General features: G+C 44.9%; 1 protein-coding gene across 5 annotated transcripts in view; it reads left to right on the top strand.

Annotated features, from left to right (window-relative positions):
- glra3 (glycine receptor, alpha 3) overlaps window positions 1-22,302 on the top strand; it is a 144,027-nt gene that overhangs the window by 80,722 nt on the left and 41,003 nt on the right. For 3 of the 5 annotated variants that reach the window (XM_034224497.1, XM_034224496.1, XM_034224495.1), the window contains exon 4: window positions 19,052-19,275. In XM_034224497.1, the coding sequence (XP_034080388.1) occupies window positions 19,052-19,275 (224 nt within the window). Of the gene's footprint in view, window positions 1-17,096; window positions 17,236-17,692; window positions 17,793-19,051; window positions 19,276-22,302 lie in introns of those variants that run through there. The other 2 variants (XM_034224499.1, XM_034224498.1) reach the window with 2 other exon arrangements.

The raw sequence follows: 22,302 nt of genomic DNA, 5'->3' as shown, positions 1-22,302 counted from the left end.
ATCGTTTTCTTGGGGAGACCAGTGAAATTGGAAATACCAAAGTCAAATACCTCCTAATTCTTCACTATGTCATCACAGATCATCTTTGAAACCCTGTTTTTGTTTGTAAATTTGTATTGCCGTAGTCTAGTCGGCTAGATATAAACGCATTAATTAGTTTCTCTGCATCATTTTGATTTATGAATGATCGTACCTTCGCTATGTTTCTGAGATGAAAGAAAGCTATTTTCCAAGGGATCCAAGGCGCTTGTCATTTGGTATACCCAGGGGCGCCGCCAGGGATTTTGGGCCCCATGAAAAGATATCACATTGGGCCCCACCACCAGGCCACGCCAACCAAGCACAATGCTGTAACCACACCTACAGAACCCAACCCACTCATGTATGCTTTAAATAACTCTACCTGTACAGGCTTGCATCTATCTTGTAGTCCCAATACTAACTGCACAGTATTTACTGACACTGAGCTTTGAACATATAACACTGTGCAGACGTGCAACATTCTGCTGCAGTAGAATTCACAATTTGATATAACACTAACATTCCTGACAATAGACCTCAATAGTCATATTTTATGGTGTACATGCCTTTTTAATAACATTTTTGAATGGAACATTCAAAAATCAAAATAACAATAACTTAAATATACATGACCTCTTAAATAAAAATAAAGTGAACATTAACACCAATATTATCATTTATAAAATGCTATAACAAAAAAAATAACATAAGCAGCAGATTTTTTAATTAAATATACCAACTACAAAATAAGCCGGTATTAAAGTGTAAACGGACAACAAAACGGAAATGGAAGTGAAAAGGCCTGATGGTGGCGCTAAATCAGAGCCTGTTCTCAGTCTTTTTCTCATCATGCATCTTGTGTGTAGTGATCCAATACCGTTACCATTGCCTTGCCCTTTAACAGTTATTACGAGCCCTTGCTCAGCCTTACTCACCAAGAGCCCAGCGCCTAGCCTTCTTACAGGCAAAGTCACTGATCAAGTCCTTGAAGTCCAGCTTTCTAGCCAACTGGCTTTCAATGGACAGCATGGCAAGACTGCAAAGCCTTATGGGGGGTCAGGGCTGCTGAGCCTAGAGATGGATCTGTTGGTCCTGGCACCAGGGGGAGGGACAACTGATTTATATGAATAGCTGCTAAAAATGTACCTGCATTTATTAAATGTCAGCTAAAAGAGGAGTGAAATGAAAAACCTCTGCATTTTCTGTGAAGATATTAACAGTACTTAATGTCAGCAAAACATTACAATTATTATTTACAATGGACTAAGCTAAGCTTAGCTAACAGACTAATTTCCACCTCTCATGGACTACACCCACCTTTTCTTTTGAAAGACTGGGTGACATACTGTCGCCCTTTAGTCCCTCTCTCTTGTCTTTCTCTCCTTTCTTTTCTTTCTTGAAAGCCTGACTTTGTTAGTCGTTGAGACATGGTTCACACGTAAGTACTAGCATCCCTGCTCACATGCTCTCACTCTGCTAGAAAGGGCCCTGCACAGCGTTTGGAGGCAGGACCAAACCATTACATGTAAATAGAGGGGGGTGTTCGATGCTTTGGATAATTAACTTTTGGAAGAAAATAAGTTAAATGAATCGTAAGTTTAGTGAGTACATTATCAATATGACGTTATTTTAATGTTAATTATTGATGATTGATGAAAGGTTACTTACATTTTTTTTCTTAATGTTCTAAAAATATTTGGGGCCCCTGTCAGTCACGGGCCCTTAGAATCGTCCTAACTTTTCACCCCCTTACGGCGCCCCTGGGTATACCAACCAGGAGCGAGTATACAAATCAGCGACAGTACCATCAGCTGGCCAGTGTATGGTCTAAAGAAGTGCTAATCCATCAATGACAGTGACATCTGCATCACCGGCATTCCTCCTGGAGACTTCAACCTGGGGTGACTTCTTCAGTGTGGACTTGGCTTTACAAATTCACATTCCATCCTCTGTGAACATGGCAGTTGGGACTGGTGCCAGCTCATAGGCAAGGACATCCTTCACGTCAACATCGCGGTCACTAGAGAACAGTGCAATGGTCCTCGAATAGATCACATTTAGGTCATACATTTTGGAGTCGCCAATTGTGATGGATTTGGTTGTTGTTGTTGCCATGGTCTTCACTTTGCTTGAGATGGTGTTGTAAAATCCGGCCAGGTCTTTTCAAATTGTTCTAACATTGCCTCTCCAATCTTTACAGCACTGTCTACACTGGCAGTTGGAGGGGCTATCTTGCCACTGGTGATGTTCACAATGCTCTCTCCTGGATGTGTGTTGGGATCCAATGGATGGAGGCAGGCATCTAGTTTCTGATGAAGTCCATCCCTGTCCTTGGTGTCTGCTCTCACTCTGGCTTTAGCCTCCTCCTTGTGATAGAGATGTACTTTTGTTGTATTTGTCTCCTCCTCTTCCATGTTCTTCATGTCTGATTCAATCTTGCAGCAGATGTGGCGGCTCAGAGCCCAGATCTTCAGTGCTTCTGGCTTCAAGGTTATCCCAATGATCCCTCCTACACTGTGGCCGTACCTCATGAAGGTGGACTCTATGAACTGGTCACTCCACAGGCCGTTCCATATTCCACGGATCTGTCGCGTCACATGTTGCCCTTGGAGGAAATAGCCTTGGACATGTGGAGGAAGCTTCTCCATGGAACGGAGGTAGTAGAGGCCATACCTGGCATAGTTGACATGGTCAGCTGCAAAGTAGTAGGGAAGCATCTTCCGGAATGTGGTCAGATGGAGAAGCCAGTCACCCTCACGTTCAGCCCGGATGTACGACATCATCAGCAACACTGGTTTCACCAAGACCTCAACCCAAAGTTTGGCTGTCCTGCTCTGACTAGCAATCTGATTCAAGGCTCTCATCAGATCGTCTGCTTTCTGGAAATGGCCATCCATAATCACACTCCGCAGCACCTCCTCCGCCATCATGCGGAGGGCACGTACATTCTGAGGGAACTTCTTCCCATTCAACATCTTGGCAACCCCACCAAATACTTCTGACAGGACACTAGAGAGGCCACTTTCCGCCATCAGTGAACCTATAGCCCCAACAAAACTCATCAATGCATGCATACCCCCAAGACGTAAGTGCATGTCTTTGAACTTATCTGGATGGCCCCATAACACTTGCACTGCAACCCGGTAGAGCTGCTGGTCACATGTCAGCACACTGAAATTCTGACCAGTTTCAGATGTGAGCTCTTGTACTCTGGCCATGGCTGTCATCATTGTATCGGGATCAGATGGCTTCATGTCGATCAGGGGGAAGTAGAGTGCTTTTGTCTTGGCCTGGGGGAGAGTGCCCTGCTCCCTGCTCCCTGCTATGTTTCGTGTTGTATCCATGGTATTCTGGGCAGTTGTCCTGAGTAAGAACTTCCTGTAGAAAACTAAGGTCAGCCTTTGTGGCTTCATCTGGTGGCATTGGAGGCTGTTTGGGTCCCTGGGATCTGTGGATGTCTATATCGTATGGAATGTCTGGTGAATCTTTAGGGATCCTGTTGATCTTTGGATTGGTTTGCTTCTCACCCTCTTCAGAGCTCTGCGAGTACTGTGTAAGAAGGACAGCTAGTGAATGTGTGGACTGCTTACCATTCTGAGAGGCTATATCAGCATCAAAATGATCCACAATAGCCTGAACTAGACCATCGTCAGCATTAAATATGCCAAACAACTTAAAATCTGCTACTGCTGCCTGAGATGCTGATTTCTTGAACCTGCGATACTCTGTGTAAGAACAACATACACCATAGGAATACATGCTATTGATAAGCTTCTTGGACTCTACCATTTTTCCTGCTAGGTCTACTTGCAAACAAGTTGCCTGAGAATTGAGAGTACTAGTGATAATTGAACCTATGAGCAGTGCAGGAAGGGTATTATCTAGCTTTTGGAGAAACCTTTGCTAACAACATCAACAGAAAGTCTCTCACTGACTCTTTGATCATGTCCTTATTAATGCTGATGTTATAGTGTCCCTTGTCCATATCAATGTTTATCACATCCTGAGTGATTTGCTTGCTAGCTTTCACTGCGATGCTCTCCATGTCATCCTCGTCATCATTCACAAGTCGAAGAGTCTGCGAGGCACAACTAGGAAAAGCAATGATGTCAGCTGTCCCAGGTGAGGATAGTACCAGAAGATCACTGCCAAATGTCTGCTGGAGTTGCCGGATGAGGGTCCTCCTAGAAAGCTTATCCCCATGAAGGTCTGTATAGAGTGCAAACAGTTCAACAAAATTCCACATGTTTGACTGGTCAGGTGTCATCTTCTCTACAACTGACATAAAGGGAGGATCTTCGTCAGTGTCCTCTGAACTTCTACCCGCCTGCCCTGGCAGTGACCTAAATAGCCTACCCATTTCCAGTGTTATTCTTGACTGATTTACATTGAATGATAGCCACGCTAACAGTAGACTACATCAATAGCTAGCATCATGAGAAAGAAAACATATGTGACCTGCTCTATCAAAATCACATTGACCCGAAGACACATTTTGAGTTATATACACTGTTGGAAAGAGGAGATTCCTAATTTTCTAATTATATCAGATTGTTGTTGTACTCCAAATATTAAGCAAAATATGTCACATTATATAATGACTGTCACCGAGTCATCATTTTGAGAAAAAGGCCTTCAAAGTTTCCTCTGGATCGATCTGATTGATTAATAAATGACCAAAGTAGGATTACTGGTCTGGGGGAAGCTCGTGTGTGTGTAGTGTGTGGGTGTGTGTCGTGGTGTGTGTGTGTGTGTGTGTGTGTGTGTGTGTGTGTGTGTGTGTGTGTGTGTGTGTGTGTGTGTGTGTGTGTGTGTGTGTGTGTGTGTGTGTGTGTGTGTGTGTGTGTGTGTGTGTGTGTGTGTGTGTGTGTGTGTGTGTGTGTGTGTGTGTGTGTGTGTGTGTGTGTGTGTGTGTGTGTGTGTGTGTGTGTGTGTGTGTGTGTGTGTGTGTGTGTGTGTATTTGCATTTGTGTGTATTGTGGGGGGGTGCACCTCTTTCGCCTGTCAGCGCATTATGATGCCGTTTAATAAATATAATAATAAAGGGGCGGTGCCGGCCGTCTGCGAACCGAGCCAGCCTTTCTGTGGGATGGGGGAGAATTATAAAAATGCTGTGCAGTCCCACAGAGAGCGGGACATCTGGTCACCCTAGCTGTGACGTTAAATTACTCCGTTCTCCGCTTGTAATCATGCCGTTAGAAGCTTCAAAGTTGTAGCCTATTTATCATCTGAATTTGCCGAAACAAGTTTAATATTCTGAAAGCCAAGACTTTGTTGATTTGAAATCAGATGAAAACAAACTGTAACGGACCCTGCCGTGTTATCCATGATTCAAGGGCGCCGGAAGCGGGGGGGCCAGGGGGCCATTGGCCCCCCCACTTTACGGCCCTGCCCCACATTTTCGCAGCAGCAGATGCCGCGGAACCCTGTACACATCCCGTTTCAATAATTCCCCTCTACTCTAAAGTCGCATCTAAAAAGAACGCCATCTGATCTAGCTGTGTATATTTTGTTATTGTTGATTGTTATATTCAATCTCATAGCTACAGGCATTTTTGAAGCTTGTAAAGGGAAGAACACAGCTCGCCTCTCACTCGCCACTCTGCTCTTCCACAGCGCCGCTTCCCCTCCCTCCGCTGACATTATGAATGTAAGGCATAGTAATCATAGATAACACCGCAGGGTCCGTTACAGTTTGTTTTCATCTGATTTCAAATAAACAAAGTCTTGGCTTTCAGAATATTAAACTTGTTTCGGCAAATTCAGATGATAAATACAACTTTGAAGCTTTTAACGGCATAATTACAATCGGAGAACGGAGTAACTTAACGTCACAGCAGGCATAACAACAGCCGGTGTTTCTCCTGAAAGTTTTCACCGGGAAACAAACGCAAAAATACACAAACACACACACGTGGTATACACGCACACACTCGCGAGCTCCCCCCAGACCAGTAATCCAAACGAAAATATCTTCCCTCCGTACTACTTTGATCATTTTCTCCGCTAATAATCAATCAGATCGATCCAGAGAAGAGGAAACTTTAAGGCCTTTTTCTCAAAATGATGACTCGGTGACAGTCATTATATAATGTGACATATTTTGCTTAATATAGTACAAAAACAATCCTGATATCATTAGAAAGCTAGGAATCTCCTCTTTCCAACAGTGTATACAACTCAAAATATGTCTTCGGGTCAATGCGACTGATTTCGATGGAGCAGCAGGTCACTTTGCATTAGGTAAAATAAAGCAGGCACCCATAACAGGAAGAATATGTACATTTTAATCCAATCAAATAGGACATTGTCACACCATTCAAATGTATGCATGTACATTACAACCAATAACAAAGCTTAGATGTGTTTATTTGTTACGTTGTTTACGTTATGTGTCACGTTGTTCAGTGTGTGTCAGCCGTTAACCTAGATAGATAAACTTGCAAACATGTCAGAAGAACCGGCGCATAAGAAAACAAAATACAGTCAAACTAAGCTGAAATTCAACAACTTGAATGTCACATCCCTGACATCCACAATTCCGGAGCCTGGTCCTTCAACCATAGAACCAGCTCCGGAGCCTGGTCCTTCAACCATAGAACCAGCTCCGGAGCCTGGTCCTTCAACCATAGAACCAGCGCAGCCAGATGAACTCCAGCAGCAGCTCTGCGGCCGCAGAGGCTGTCAAAACCGCCGCCGCCGGCATCGTTGAACCGAAACAGGCTGGTTCCGACTGCATGGAGGTTTGTTGTCGGGACATTGTGACGGGACAATAAAAGCTTATTTGGGCAAAGAGAAAGGTATTTCAATGCAGAATGGTACAAAAACAGAGAGTGGTTAATTATTTGCAAAACCACTAAACGAGCCTTCTGTGAAATATGCAGATGTGCTGCTGTCAAACGGCTTGTAACTTTCTCCAAATGTGGAGATGACAGCTTTGTAAATACCGAGTTAATAACTGGAACTTTTCACAGAGCTTACTTCAGTCAAACACCAGTCAACATTCAGCTTGTCAAACAAGAGCGTATAGCAGGAAAAAAGAAGAGATGGAATGAGCAACTGCGCTGTCATATGTGTGGGCTGGTCTGTATAGTTGAATGTACAGGAAAGGAGTGAGCAGAGGGTTGAGTTGTCCATTCTTGTTCTGTTTTCTCTGACTATCTTCCTCCTGAAGACCCTCTCAGACTTTCATTTGCTCGCGCTACTAAAGAGACACGTTACCATGGAAACCAAACAATGGTGTAGCTGTATTGAAGTCCGAGTGGAAACAGTAACATTTGGTGCGTTATGTTAGAATGAAACAAATCAGATTTAGTCAGAAATCGGGAGAAATGCGGGATATATATACATACACACGCACTTTTTGCCCCCCCCCCCCCCACTTCTGAAATGAATCCGGCGCCGCTGCCATGATTACTAGTATAGTAATAGTAAAAGTCATGCCTTACATTCATAATTTCAGCGGAGGAAGGGGAACAGCAGAGTGGCGAGGGAGAGCTGTCATCTTCCCTTTACAAGCTTCAAACATGTATTTATCGTGAGATTTTGGCAATAACATTTTCATATTCTGAAAGCCAAGACTTTGTTTATTTTAAATCAAACAAAACACCCGAACCATGAAAAACTATTTTTTTACACAAATCAACGTTTATTTTGAAATGAGCCGTTGCGACTTCCGACTGATCGAGCGGGTCACAAATGTATAATAATGTGAAATAATAGTCAATATAAAATAGTGTCCACAATAATCTTAGAAATAAAATACTTACAGATTATGCTTCATTAAGAGCATACAAGAAGTGGACGGATGATCCAAAGAGTCCCCAGTGTGTTTTTGTCTTGACTAGCAAACTCAAATAGCTAGGAATAATACAGGAACTGCACCAACTGCTAATTACAGTATACCAAATACAATCTGGAGGCAGAATACAACAAAATCTTGCAATTATGGTTTAATTACATAATCACAGGGTGTATTACACTTTAGATGATGGGTACAACATGTGTTAGACGTGACATGAAAAGCATATTTTAAACAAATCAAAAAAATCCATTGTTCTGGATCTCAAAAGCGCAATGGGTGTAGGAAGGTTCATCCAGCGACCTGTTTTGCTGGCTTGGCATAAAAGGGTTAATATTCATTAATTTAGAACACATGACCTCCTTTATGAATAAACATTGGAGAAAGCTAATTTGGTGCATTTCTATTGAGAATTTAGCATGAAATCTCATAAATCCTTATTTTTCAGGGATTTGGGAATCTTGGGCATAAACGGGTTAATATCCAAAAATGCTCAAGGGATATCACCGGGCACCCTCTTGGATTTTGAAGAGCTACAAGCTACAAGAAACAGCAGAAAAAATAACTTTATCAGACGAAACAAGGTTCAACCCCACGGCTCCCGGACTATAAGAGAAAATGTCATTTCTTATGATTACATTTTCCCACAGGCCAAAAACAGCTTCAAAAAAACAATTTCCCTCAAAGAGAAAACCAAACATGCCCTGTTGTCGCAAGAAACAAAGTGCAGAAGGAAACATCCATTGAAAGTCAGTGTGCTAGTTCAAGCCAGATACTTGGCATCTCATCTTGGGTGCAAGTTCATCAATGTTTGGGCTCAGGCTCTGAGCTGAGGAAACCCTCAGGATTGAGTGAAGGTGTGCGTGCAATATACCGGCGGGCCCGATCTAATAGTAATTAGAAATGATCCTGCGGGCCGAAATTAAATCCACCAAGGGCCTGATTTGGCCCCCAGGCCTTGAGTTTGACACATGTGCTCTACAATATACCATCCAACCTCCTCAATAAACTCCAACATATCCAGAACTCTTCTGCCCGCCTCCTCACCCACACCCGCTCCCGAGACCACATCACTCCTGTCCTCCAGAACCTCCACTGGCTCCCCGTCCGTCAAAGAATCGACTTCAAAGTCCTCCTCATTACTCACAAAGCCCTCAACAACCAGGCCCCCCCCTACCGCACAGACCTGCTGCACCACCACACCCCTTCCCGCTACCTCACAGACCTGCTGCACCACCACACCCCTTCCCCCTACCGCACAGACCTGCTGCACCACCACACCCCTTCCCCCTACCGCACAGACCTGCTGCACCACCACACCCCTTCCCGCTGCCTCACAGACCTGCAGCACCACCACACCCCTTCCCCCTACCTCACAGACCTGCTGCACCACCACGCCCCTTCCCGCTGCCTCACAGACCTGCAGCACCACCACACCCCTTCCCCCTACCGCACAGACCTGCTGCACCACCACACCCCTTCCCGCTGCCTCACAGACCTGCTGCACCACCACACCCCTTCCCCCTACCTCACAGACCTGCTGCACCACCACGCCCCTTCCCGCTGCCTCCGCTCATCAGAAGCCAACCTCCTCTCCATCCCCACCCGCACCAATCACCAGACCTGGGGGGACAGAGCCTTCTCTGTCGCTGCCCCCTCCCTCTGGAACTCACTCCCCCAACCCATCAGAGACTGCACTGACCTCACCACCTTCAAAACACTCACCTCTTCAATCTGGCTTTTAATGTGTGATTGTTTTTGTATTATTTGACTTTAACTTTAACTATATTTATTTGTTGTTCTTTTCTTTTCACTATCTATGTAAAGCGACTTTGAGCACCTGTAAAAACACTAACAAAATAAATCTATTAATATTATTATTAATGTAAATACAGACCCTATTACTTCCAAAACATGTCGCGCATATTTATGTATAAAAGACATACAAAAGTGCATTTTGCATGATGGGAGACCTTTAAGATATTTTCAGTGACACTGTTTTTAAAACCTACTCAAAGGGCAAGTCATCTGCAATGGCAAGAATGAAAAGCCTCAAAGTGTGTTCAGACAGGATGACACAGTGACAGCAGAGATAATGACAGAGGGAGGCAGACGCAGACAGAATCAGAGGAGACAGCCAGGCACTGAGGACGCTCAGTGACTCTGACAGCAGATACATTTAAAGTGACATGCAATCAGGCTTGGCCGCACACAAGCTGCTTTGTACATCAATATTACAAATGGACCAGGAACAAGATATCAAGATTTCATAGTTCACTCAAACACCCTCACCATTATGTATGAGCTTACTGTAACGTTAACCCTAAATATCATGTATTTGTCTTTCTCACTATTTGTGTTTTCTCTACTTTAGTATTATTATTTTATTTATTTTATTGTTGTCATTGTTATAACAAAAAAAAGTATATATCTATATAAAAAGAGGGAGAGAGTCAATAGTTAGTTAGTTGACCTCAGCTAAAGAGACAATTACATTTTTGCAGCAGGCTGTAAACATGTTGAGTTTTGCTGTGCATGTCATTCTCTCATCTGTTGGGATTCACCCGCTGACAGCCTGAAGGGCCGATTCCAGGAAGTGCCGTTTTGGGCACTTCTGCTTTGGCATCATTTCTCAGCAGCAGAGGACAGACTGCTGTGCTGCTCATGACAAGCCTCCTGTGACATGTTGTCATGTTTGTTAAAACAAGCAAATAGTTGCAATTGGCCAAACTGACTATTTATTGAGTTATTAGCCTTCATAAAGCGAAACTGGTTGACACTATTGATTGATTAACCTCCTCACCATTGATAAACCTTTACAGTATACTCATGTGTGTCTGTGAGTCAGTATGATTACAAACATTTGTGATGCTTCACTTCAGTGTGTCTGCTGTATAATGAACAGCAGAGAGCGGAGCCTCCTATCAACATGGAGGATTGCAGGAACAAGGTCTAAGTGCTTTCTGCACCTTTGAGAGTTGTCTGTCTGTGTGTGTGTGTGTGTGTGTGTGTGTGTGTGTGTGTGTGTGTGTGTGTGTGTGTGTGTGTGTGTGTGTGTGTGTGTGTGTGTGTGTGTGTGTGTGTGTGTGTGTGTGTGTGTGTGTGTGTGTGAGTGTGTGTGTGTGTGTGTGTGTGTGTGTGTGTGTGTGTGTGTGTGTGTGTGTGAGTGTGAGTGTGAGTGTGTGAGTGTGAGTGTGTGTGTGTGTGTGTGTGTGTGTGTGTGTGTGTGTGTGTGTGTGTGTGTGTGTGTGTGTGTGTGTGTGTGTGTGTGTGTGTGTGTGTGTGTGTGTGTGTGTGTGTGGCCTAGCATTACTATACTCCCCATGAGGGGAATCATTAATTTTAGGGTGAAGACTTGGTTAGGATTAGGGTAAGGGTTAGACATGTTATGGTTAAGGTTAGGATAAGTCTCCAGGAAATGCATGTAAGTCAATGTAATGTCCCCTGAAGTGATGTATACATGGTATGTGTGTGTGCGTGTGTGCGTTTATTAATCAGAAGAACAAATTAATTGTTCATCACAGTAGGCCAAGTGGTGTGATTTATCCTTTCATTCAGTCTAGTACATAACTATGGAAATTGTGATTATCATTTATTTTTTTCAATTTCAAATCGGTGTCAGGTGTAGCAGGCTGCTACAGATGGGAACAGAGCTATATGCACAGTTCTGGTTCAGGGAACAGCTGAAAGCATGGAGGAGGAGGAGGAGGAGGAGGAGGAGGAGGAGGAGGAGGAGGAGGAGGAGGAGGAGGAGGAGGAGGAGGAGGAGGAGGAGGAGGAGGAGGAGGAGGGCTGTGTCATCCTTACCATTATGTCAGGATGTGGCGTAACATAGACAATGAAGGGACTTGAAGGAAAAGCAGTGTTTCTTAGGACAGTAGGTTTGGGGTCAGTGCTGATGCAGAGGTGCTGACACACACTGTACTGAGAGCTGAGGGGCACACTGAGGGACACACACAGGCCTTATGTCACAACATTAGGATTAAGACCGTTCTCTCTTCTCACCATCTGTCTTTTTATCTACCCACTCCTCTTCTGCTCTTACAAACACGAGAGTTCAGTAATGACCTCAACACATCAACAGGACATTTCAAATACCTTTTATTGACATGATAATCCAACTTTAGCTGACACGCTACCAACAGGAGGGGGATGGATAGACTGAAAACAAGCATTTTAGGTCTGAGACATACAAATAGACGAGTGGTAATCTCTGTAGTAGTGCAGTTTATTCTTTGGCTGTACATTTTGCTGAATTTTGTATTCAAGGATATGATGTGAGGCTCACACTCCTCCAGGTAGTTGATACTGGTTTGACTTCAGTCACTCTGTAATGGCGCGTTTCCACTGCAGCGGGTAGCCCCGTTTAAGCGTCCTTAACAGTCCTCAAGCGACCAGGCCGGTTTTTGGTGGCGTTTCCATATAGCCTAGTACCGGCCAGCGGGTACTTTTTCCCTCTTTTTCCGGCCTCATAAAATCGTGGTTCCCTCAGACCAGGGCCAGGGCTGAACTAGTGACATCAACACTCTCGACTGCTGATTGGTCAGAGAGAATCGTCACAAGATCGCGCGCGAGTTCATCCCTAGCGTCGCATATATATCTAGAAGCAAGCTTGCAGCATTTTTATACACAGCATTTTGTAAACGGAGGAGCTACAAAAATGGCTACTTTTAAGAAAAGCACACCGTGGTCGACCGAGGAGGTGACGACGTTCCTACATCTCATTGGGGATGATCAAATCCAGCGGGAGCTCGACGGAACAACTCGAAATGTGAACAAAAACAAAGCCGATCACCCCGCCTACACTGCGTTGCTACCCCAGGTCCTAAACTGTAATGGAAATGCGCCACGGCCTGGGCCGGCCAGCGAGGCAGCCCGAGGCCAGAGCGAGGACGCTTAGGGACGCTTAAACGGGGCTACCCCGCTGCAGTGGAAACGCGCCATAAGAGGCAGGGGATTAATTTTAGAAGTAGGGAGGGGTGGGGCAAATGTGCGTGTTACTTTTGTCTTGAATTGTGCAAAGAGAACATTACATACACACATGATGAAGGTTTCTAAAGATATATGTGAATGAATCATTTTGTGTGAATGGATCTTTTGATGTAGTGAAGTTAATTGACACACATTCACTTTAATCCCTTTTTTGTTTATGAGCTGAGTCTCAACACCTATAAATCATCAGAAGGCACATTTATGGAGCATTCCGTGTAGTGGTCTTAAACACGTGCCTAAAATAAAAGAATATTATGGTAATATTACCATTTATAAGGCACAGTCACAGTATAACGTAGGGAAAAAATAGGCAGGAGGAGAGATTCAGAGTTTATTTTTTGAAGCCCCTTTGTCGCTCACACACACACACAGACAAACATACACAGGGCTTAGAGGCGGCAGGTTTATTCACGGTCTGAACACGCTATCTATGTTAAACAGATTTACTATTGTTTACTCTTTTTTTCATTTGTTCCCTCAATCTCTTCATCCCTCTTAATCCATTCTCTCTGCTGTGTGTGTGCGAGCAGCGTTTAGTTGATCTGTCTACACAGGGAGATAATGCCACAGGTTTGTCCTCGGAACAACACTTCAATTTGAAACCTGCAGAACAATTTTTTGTGTTGTGTTCTTAGCAGTGCACCAGTTTCCTGGAATCCTTTGGTGGCTCTATAGATATTTTACATATTTCTATAGACCACAATACACATTTGAAACCATGGTAAAAATGTAGCATGCATTTAGGGTATTACGATAGTGGTCTGCTGGCAGAGATGAGGAAGACATAGGACTAGGTATTGAATGCTTAATGCCCAGACACAGTAGTAATGGTGAGACCCCCAGAAAGGAGTCAATAGCTGAGAGAAGGCCTCCCTACCTGCCACCATGAATCCCATCTGTAGGTACAGCAGCTGAGGATCCCCAGGCAGGCAGTGAATCACTGTACAGTACTACTGCTCTGCTTCCTGCATCAGTGAACCCTGAGATGCTAATGATTCCTCGGCTGTGATGATTACATGTGTGTTCTCTTAAGAGTTAGGTACCCTCTTGTGTGAGAGAAGTAAAAGCTAATAAAAAATAACTCAATAGGGTGTTGATAAAAATGTAGATATATGTAACTATGTCAAACCTCTCTGAAGAACCAGCACCTTACCGTGGTGGAGAGGTTTGTTTGCCCTGATTAACCTGGGGGCTGTGTTGTCTGGAGCCTTGTGTTCCTGGTAGGGTCTCCCATGGCAAATTGGTCTCAGGCAAGGGGCCAGACTAAGATTGGGTCCAAGACCTCATGAAAGACTAACTAAGAAGTGAGGATACCCGGCCCAGAGGAAGCCCGGGGTCCCCTTCTGGAGCCAGGCCCAGAAAGAGGACTCTTCGGCGAGCATCTGGTTGCCGGGCTTGCCACGGAGCCCGGCCGGGCACAGCCCGAAAAGGCAACGTGGGCAACACCTCCGCTTCTCCGTCCCACGGGCCCACCACCTACGGGAAACAGCAATGGGGTCAGGTGCGCTGCCAGAAGGGTGGCAGTGAAAGCGGAGGGTCTCGACGGACCCGGGTGACAGAAGCTGGCTTTGGGGACGTGGAAAGTCACCTCTCTGGGGGGGAAGGAGCCGGAGCTTGTGCGGGAGGTGGAGCGTTACCAGTTGGATCTGGTTGGGCTCACCTCTACGCACAGACCTGGTAAGGCCAAACATGTAGTTCGGGTGAACTGGGAACGTCTGGAGGAGACCCAAGTTCAGCAGGCCTTCAACTCCCACCTTCGGCAGAGCTTTTCGGGCATCCCTGTGGAGGCTGGGGACATTGAACCAGAGTGGGCGGTATTCAAAGCCTCTATTGCCGAAGCCGTGGCGGGGAGTCCCTTCAGGGATTTGTTATCCCGGGGGACTCCCGAGGCAGTTGCAAGGTACGACAGGCCCAAAGGGCAGCAGCCTCGGTCGTGGCCGAGGCAAAGCAGGGGGTGTGGGAGAAGTTCGGAGAAGACATGGAAAAGGACTTTCGGGCAGCACCGAAGTTGTTCTGGAAAACTGTCCGACACCTCAGGAGGGGGAAGCAGGGAACCATCCAAGCTATGTTCAGTAAGGATGGGACGCTGTTGACCTCAACTGATGGAGTGTTAGGGCGTTGGAAGAAACACTTTGAGGAACTCTTGAACCCGACAACTCCGCCCTCTATGGTAGAGGCAGAGCTGGAGTATGACGGGGGATCAACACCGATCTCCCGGGGGGAGGTCACTGAGGTAGCCAAACAACTCCACAGTGGCAAAGCCCCGGGGGTGGATGAGATCCGCCCAAAAATGCTGAAGGCTCTGGGTGTTGAGGGACTGTCATGGTTGACACGTCTCATCAACGTTGCATGGAAGTCGGAAACAGTACCGAAGGAGTGGCAGACCGGGGTGGTGGTTCCCCTTTTCAAAAAGGGGGATCAGAGGGTGTGTGCCAATTATAGAGGCATCACAGTACTCAGCCTCCCCGGGAAAGTTTACTCTAAGGTACTCGAAAGGAGGGTCAGGCCGATTGTCGAACCTCAGATTGAGGAGGAACCATGCGGATTCCTTCCTGGTCGTGGAACGACGGATCAGCTTTTTATTCTCGCAAGGATCCTGGAGGGGGCTGGGAGTACGTTTATCCGGTCTACATGTGTTTTGTAGACTTGGAGAAGGCGTATGACCGAGTTCCCAGGGAGTTACTGTGGGAGGTGCTGCGGGAGTATGGGGTGAGGGGGTCTCTACTCAGGGCCATCCAATCTCTGTACTCCCAAAGCGAGAGCTGTGTCCGGGTCCTCTGCAGTAAGTCGGACCCATTTCCAGTGAGGGTTGGCCTCCGCCAGAGCTGCGCTTTGTCACCAATCCTGTTTGTAATATACATGGATCGGATTTCGAGGCGTAGTCGTGGGGGAGGGGGTCTGCAGTTCGGTGGACTAAGGATTGCACCACTGCTTTTTGCAGATGATGTGGTTCTGATGGCTTCACCGGTCTGCGACCTTCAGCACTCACTGGATCGGTTTACAACCGAGTGTGAAGCGGCTGGGATGAGGATCAGCACCTCCAAATCTGAGGCCATGGTTCTCAGCAGGAAACCGATGGACTGTCCACTTCAAGTAGGGAATGAGTCCTTACCCCAAGTGAAGGAGTTCAAGTATCTCGGGGTCTTGTTCTCGAGTGAGGGAACAATGGAGCGTGAGATGGGCCGGAGAATCGGAGCAGCGGGAGCGGTACTGCAGTCGCTTTACCGCACCGTTGTGACGAAAAGAGAGCTGAGCCAGAAGGCAAAGCTCTCTGTTTTCTGGGCCATTTTCATTCCTACCCTCACCTATGGTCATGAAGGATGGGTCATGACCGAAAGGCAGAGATGGGTTTTCTCTGCAGGGTGGCTGGCATCTCTTAAGGTAGGGACACACCAAGATGACACCAAAGAACTGACACAGACGGACCCGACTGTTGTGTCGCCTCACGTCTCCTGCGTCTTGGCCAACAGTCGCACTGGAACACACCGCAAAGACATCAGCCGACGGCCAAGTAGCATGTACGAACTGCGCATGCGTGAGTGGCAATAACTCTCCTTACCAGCAGGCGGCGGTAGTGTGTATTCGTCATTCAAAAGAGGCAACAACCGGAAGACAGACTGCGTGATAACCGAGAGAAGAAGAACAGACTGCTTGATATAAACAAACAAAAAATAGCGTGTGCGTTCCATTTTCACTCTACAACGAGAAGCTCATGGGGTTTTCCTGAACCTGTGTCGAGAGCTGGAGTTAAATTAAATCTCAGATTTGCCTTCTTAATAGTTTGTTTGGGTCTCTCACTTCCGATTAGCTTCTCATGCACTGATTCGCTAGCTGAACAGCCAAGAGTGATTTATTTGACCGACAGCCTATGGCCGATTGCCTACCGATTCGATATGTGGAATCGGTAGGTTTTCGGCCAAAAAGTTGTCGGCACGATCGAAAAGACCCAACGGTGTGGGACACACCAATCTGAGTAGGGCGACAGGACGCTCATCACAGAGTGACTGACTCCGCCACTGACAGCCGACACACACACACACACCAAACATTTCCTGCTCTCTTCCGTCAAATGAACCATATAATTTCTTATTTATGTTTACTTTTGTTAATTATGGGGAATGATTGTGTTAAGAGGTGGTTAACCTGTTTATGTTTGGGTCGGATTTTTATGTTGAAATGTGGTTTTGAGTTGATTGTGTCACCTGTTGACGGTGAGCCTGTGGGAGGGGCCATGGGTTCAAAAGGGACGGTGTTGGTTCCTTGTTGGTTTTTTGGACTGTGTCACTCTGAAGAATGTTGCAGTGAAGGCAACAGCTGGGACGTGTTCGGGGGTTTGTTGCAGAGAAGGCAACAGCCAGAACACGTTTACTCTGAATGAGTGATGGACGGCCTGTTTTTGTCTTTTATTTTGTATGGTTAAGGTATGCTGGTTCGTATATTTTTTGTTTCTGATATAAATAAAGTTTTTTTGGACCTTAAACAACCGACTAAGCCATGTATCGAATGGACGAATTGAACCCCGTCACATCCATCGACGGCCAAAATCGGCTTGGTGTGTCCGGGGCTTTAGGGATAAGGTGAGAAGTTCGGTCATCAGGGAGGGACTCGGAGTTGAACCGCTCCTCCTTCGCGTCGAAAGGAGCCAGTTGAGGTGGTTCGGGCACCTAGTTAGGATGCCACCTGGGCGCCTCCCTAGGGAGGTGTTCCAGGCACGTCCAGCTGGGAAGAGACCAAGGGGTAGACCTAGGACCAGGTGGAGGGATTATATATCTTCGCTGGCCTGGGAGCGCCTTGGGATCCCCCAGTCAGAGCTGGTTGATGTGGCCAGGGAAAAGAAAGTTTGGGGCTCTCTGCTGGAACTGCTACCCCCGCGACCCGACCACGAATAAGCGGGAGAAGATAGATGGATGGATAATTTTGTCAAAGCATGTGTAGATTTATTTATTTATCTATTCCACTGCTTATCAAGGGGACTCTGGTGAGTGCAGAGAAAACACAGCGAATGAAAGAAAAATTGAATGTGTGACTGAAAATGATTGGCAATATGTAATATTACTCTTGTACAGTACTTATATCAAATTGACTTAATTCTGTTAGCCACGCGTGTGTTCACTGTGCACTGTGCACTGACTCCGGCTCTGTTGGGAGGGTAGTGAAGTGGAACAGTAGTGATGTCAATTCCAGTCAGTGAGCATTGTGAGGAGATATGCTCACTTCTCTTCACAGTGCATTCTGGGAATTTTTCTAGGGAGCTGAACATGGAGCGAGCATCAGGACTCTTGGTTCATTACCAAGGTACCAGTTGGAGTCACCATTCCAAATTATGATAAAAATAAACAAAACACCCTAATTTTCATCAAAGTGTTTCCTGCTCTACAAAACCAAACTCATACGACAACATTTCTGAGTCATGCAAAGCAGTTCCCCTCCCCCACCAAAGCCAGGCTTATCTCCTCTTGTTGTTGTAATTGTCCACAGAGAGCCTCACGTTACAGGTTACAGCAGCATATTGAACTGCTCTTATCAAGGTTTGTTTGATAGCATTGAAGTCAGATAGAAGAGTGAGTCACTGTGGTGATATTAACCAATGAGGTCAGGATTTTTGTATACATTTCAAGAAAAGTGTTGCAGAAAGAGGACGTTTCCGGCACCTTTACTGTAAATACCAGTTTTAATTTGGATTGGGTTCACCCACATGCTTAGAAAGCATCAGGGAAAGCTTCAGGGAATAGATGATGATATGCTCACCTCAGCCGTGACCCTGTGACCAACTGATGCAATACAGCCTCTGTTAGTGTAGTAACGAGTAGAGCCGCTTTATAAATATATGGTCACATGCTCCTGAAAATAGTTTCTCCTGTTGGGTGCAGAGACAATGTGAGCAGATTTATGCTCCTTGGTAGAACAATGCAAAGCTACACTTCTCATATTCACCTATGTATCCTGAATGGATCATTTAACATTCAATGCATGCACTAATTCATGCACCAATTAAAGTACTTTCAGAACATTCACAATTTTAAAAACCTATACTGAGAGCAACAATTAATTCCAATCTCATGTCCTCTTGTAAATATCTGCACATTACCATGTATTTATATTAGTTTTTTTATTAATCTTTGACAATTAGCATCCAATTTGGCTCATCATGTAAATGTGTATTCGGCTATCTGTTGGTTAACTCAGCTTCCATAAAAATATCCCCTGAGTGAAGCGTCTTGTTGTCTGTGTCTGCAGGACTACCGTGTGAACATCTTCCTCCGGCAGCAGTGGAATGACCCCCGGCTCGCCTACGCTGAGTACCCCGATGACTCTCTGGACCTGAACCCCTCTATGTTAGACTCCATATGGAAACCAGACCTGTTCTTTGCCAATGAGAAGGGGGCCCACTTTCACGAAGTCACTACGGATAACAAACTGCTCCGGATATTTAAGAATGGGAATGTTTTGTACTCTATAAGGTAAGTGTACAACCCTGTTGAACTGGTGGGGGGCAGAGGGGCATCATTTTATTCTCTTGAAAATGTTAATTTGAATGCACTGAGAAGCTATATTCATGGCTCAAGGAGCAGTGAGTAATGTGAACACGTGGAAATGCACTTTTCGCAATTGCATGGTGTAGAGTTATATTTGTATTTATTCATGTTAGCAAACTATGGATAAGCTTAAAATGAGAATAATTTGGGTAAAACTGTGAGCTGCATTTGGCCTGTTGACATGTGTTTTTGAGGACAAAGGAAGATGGGGGAAGGGGAGAGCATGTCCTGATTTGCATTCAACTTAGATCTAGCTGCAGTGTTTGTGAGGTTAAGAGAGGTCTCTTGGGTTTCTCTGGTGCTTATCAATAGTAGCAGTTAAGTGAATACTGTTCAAACAATACCTGTGTTTGTGTTTTATATTGATTTCTCTGTTTTATCCTTTCATAAATGTAAGGACTACAAATGGCTATAAACATTCTGGGCTGGTTGGAGTAAACAGGGTTTTATGGCTCTGTGGGGGAGGTGTAGGTATGCAGGCCTTGAGACCTTTTGTTGGAAAGTGAGCCTGTTTGGTTTCCTGCTGCGTTTCCTGCTGCGTTGCGTCTCCCAATGAGATGACCTGAAAAGATGACCAGCTGACCTAACACCAAACCCCTCCTTCTTACTCTGGTATATATCCGGAGGATCCCTGGCGTTCGGCCTCTTCTTCACATGCTGCCCTCGGGTGAAAGTAGCTCATGCAGTATGCGGACTAGAGCAGGAGTAAGCCGGCATTACTCCTTAAGCATTGCAATATAACTGTAATATATCATGTTGTATTGTAATGATTGTATTGCATTGTCATATTGCCATTAAAGTAGATTATTGTTAACGGTTACTTTGTAGATATGGATTCCTTCCTGTATTATAACCAGCTTCATAGGAACGCGCGGAGATTTGAAAAGCGGATCAGATATCCCTTCAAATCCCCAACAAAATGGTGACCCGACGTCTAGAGATAACGAAGCGGAGGAAGAATTCAGACGCTTTCAAACATCTCAGACAATCAGCAGGACTCTGCAACTTTGCAAATAAGGTAAGCAGACGATGAAAGTCGCCTGTCTGTAATTGGATACGCTAAAACTTTAGGATTGTCTGTAGGCGTTTCACAGTGTTTTTATAGTTTAAATGGAATATACAATGCATATTTTACTATGTTAGGAAAGTTATATACAAAACGTAAACGTGGATCGACAGGTAGACGAAAGTCCTGCGTGACGAAAAATAGAGCAGTTTGGCGCGGATCTGCAGGTGTTTATTCCTGAGTGGCGTAGAAATGGTGCAGTTTGTGTGAATGCGAGGTTTGAATCCTGCACGGCAAAACCTGAAAACTCGATAAATCAGATCGAGTCGCCGTTTAAAACTGGGGTTTAAATAACAGACCAATGCTAAAAGCTTAAAGCCAGAGGTCTGTTATATATTAAACCAAGGTAGAGCGTTTCCCTTTGTCTGGAAACTTCTGCTGCTGCCATCTAGTGGCTGAAAGGGGGTATCACACCCTTGAAACTTCTGCTGCTGCCATCTAGTGGCTGAAAGGGGGTATCACACCCTTGAAACTTATGCGAGCTTAGAGTTTGATCATTACATTGCTGGCTGGTATTGTTTGGTAAACTGGTACAAAACAATAAGGGATTGAACATTTTTTACAACGACAGCACCAGGAGATGAGTAAACTCAAGAATCTGTAGAGTGTAAATACATTGTGCAAAACACATTTTACACTCGAACTGTTTGCAAATGTAGACAATATAAATAAATGTTCAGAAAGAAGACATAGGCCTACACTTGATTCAAATTTCATTACTGTGATCCGATTGGTGTGCTCTGCAGGTTTACTATTGTTCGAAGTAACAGTGGGATTTAAAATGAGAGAAGATATGGAGATGTTCTTTCATAGTGTGTGGAATATGTGATGCTGGAAACATGTAAGTATTTCAGAGTTGTGTTGGGTAAATATGTAACAATGGATGAAACAATTTTTGGAGTTAGTTTTTGTAATATCATAAGTAGACATTAATTATGTTGTTTAGATGGCATTTAACAACTAAGACAGATAGTATGATTAGAAAGAGACAGAGTGGAAAGGGTTGGATTTATTTAACATCAGTGTGCTAGACTTCTTATAGGTAATGTGTACCGAGACCTGGACTCCCCCTCTGAGTTAGAAAGGCTTTGATCCCGACCCTCCAAGCAGACAACGAGACCTAACCCAACAGGAGACTCCTCCTTCTCCATCGAACAGACAGAGAACCAGAGCTGAACCAACAACAACAACAAGACTACATCAAGACTGCAGCCAGAACTATCTCCACCTGTGGCATCCAGAACCAAACCAGCATGCTGACATACAGAGAGATACTCTCATCGGTCCCTCAAACAGGACATGAAGTTCCAAACTGCGCCGCGAGATTTGGCACAATAGACATGAGAGCAGAATCCGCCCTCCATAAAAACAGCAGAGAGACTGTAAAGGAGGAGTGCAACAACAGTGGCATGATGGGGCTGCAGATGTGACTGGGCCAATGGCTGCCTACAAAAGTTACAGTGGATGGATTCAACAGCTGATGGACTGAAGAGAAGACAGAATCAGAGGAGTTGGCATGGTCGATTAGAAGTGAGGAGGCCGGGGTGACGGCTTGAGAAAACCAGGGGAGGAGGAAAGGAGAACGGGAATGAGTGAGTTACACATAAACACACTTATTCACGAAACGCACATTTAAATAACTTGAATTAACTTCATAAAGACAGAAAGATTTATTAATCATTTGGTAAATTAAAAATAGCAGTAAAGAGGAAACTATTAAAGTAAAATGATAATCATCCTAAAACACACTGACAGAGTAGAACCATATTCTTCAATATTTTCATCATGTTAACAAATCATTCTTTAAGACATTTTTATTCACGTGTGAATAAAGTAGTGATCTCATTGGTTACAATATTGATCACCATTAAAAGGATAGTTTTAGG

The sequence above is a fragment of the Gymnodraco acuticeps genome, unplaced genomic scaffold, assembly GCF_902827175.1.
Source record: "Gymnodraco acuticeps unplaced genomic scaffold, fGymAcu1.1, whole genome shotgun sequence".
Taxonomy (NCBI): Eukaryota; Metazoa; Chordata; class Actinopteri; order Perciformes; family Bathydraconidae; genus Gymnodraco; species Gymnodraco acuticeps.
The sequence above is the reverse complement of the archived record's forward strand: the minus strand, read 5'-3'. Positions and strand labels throughout refer to the sequence as shown.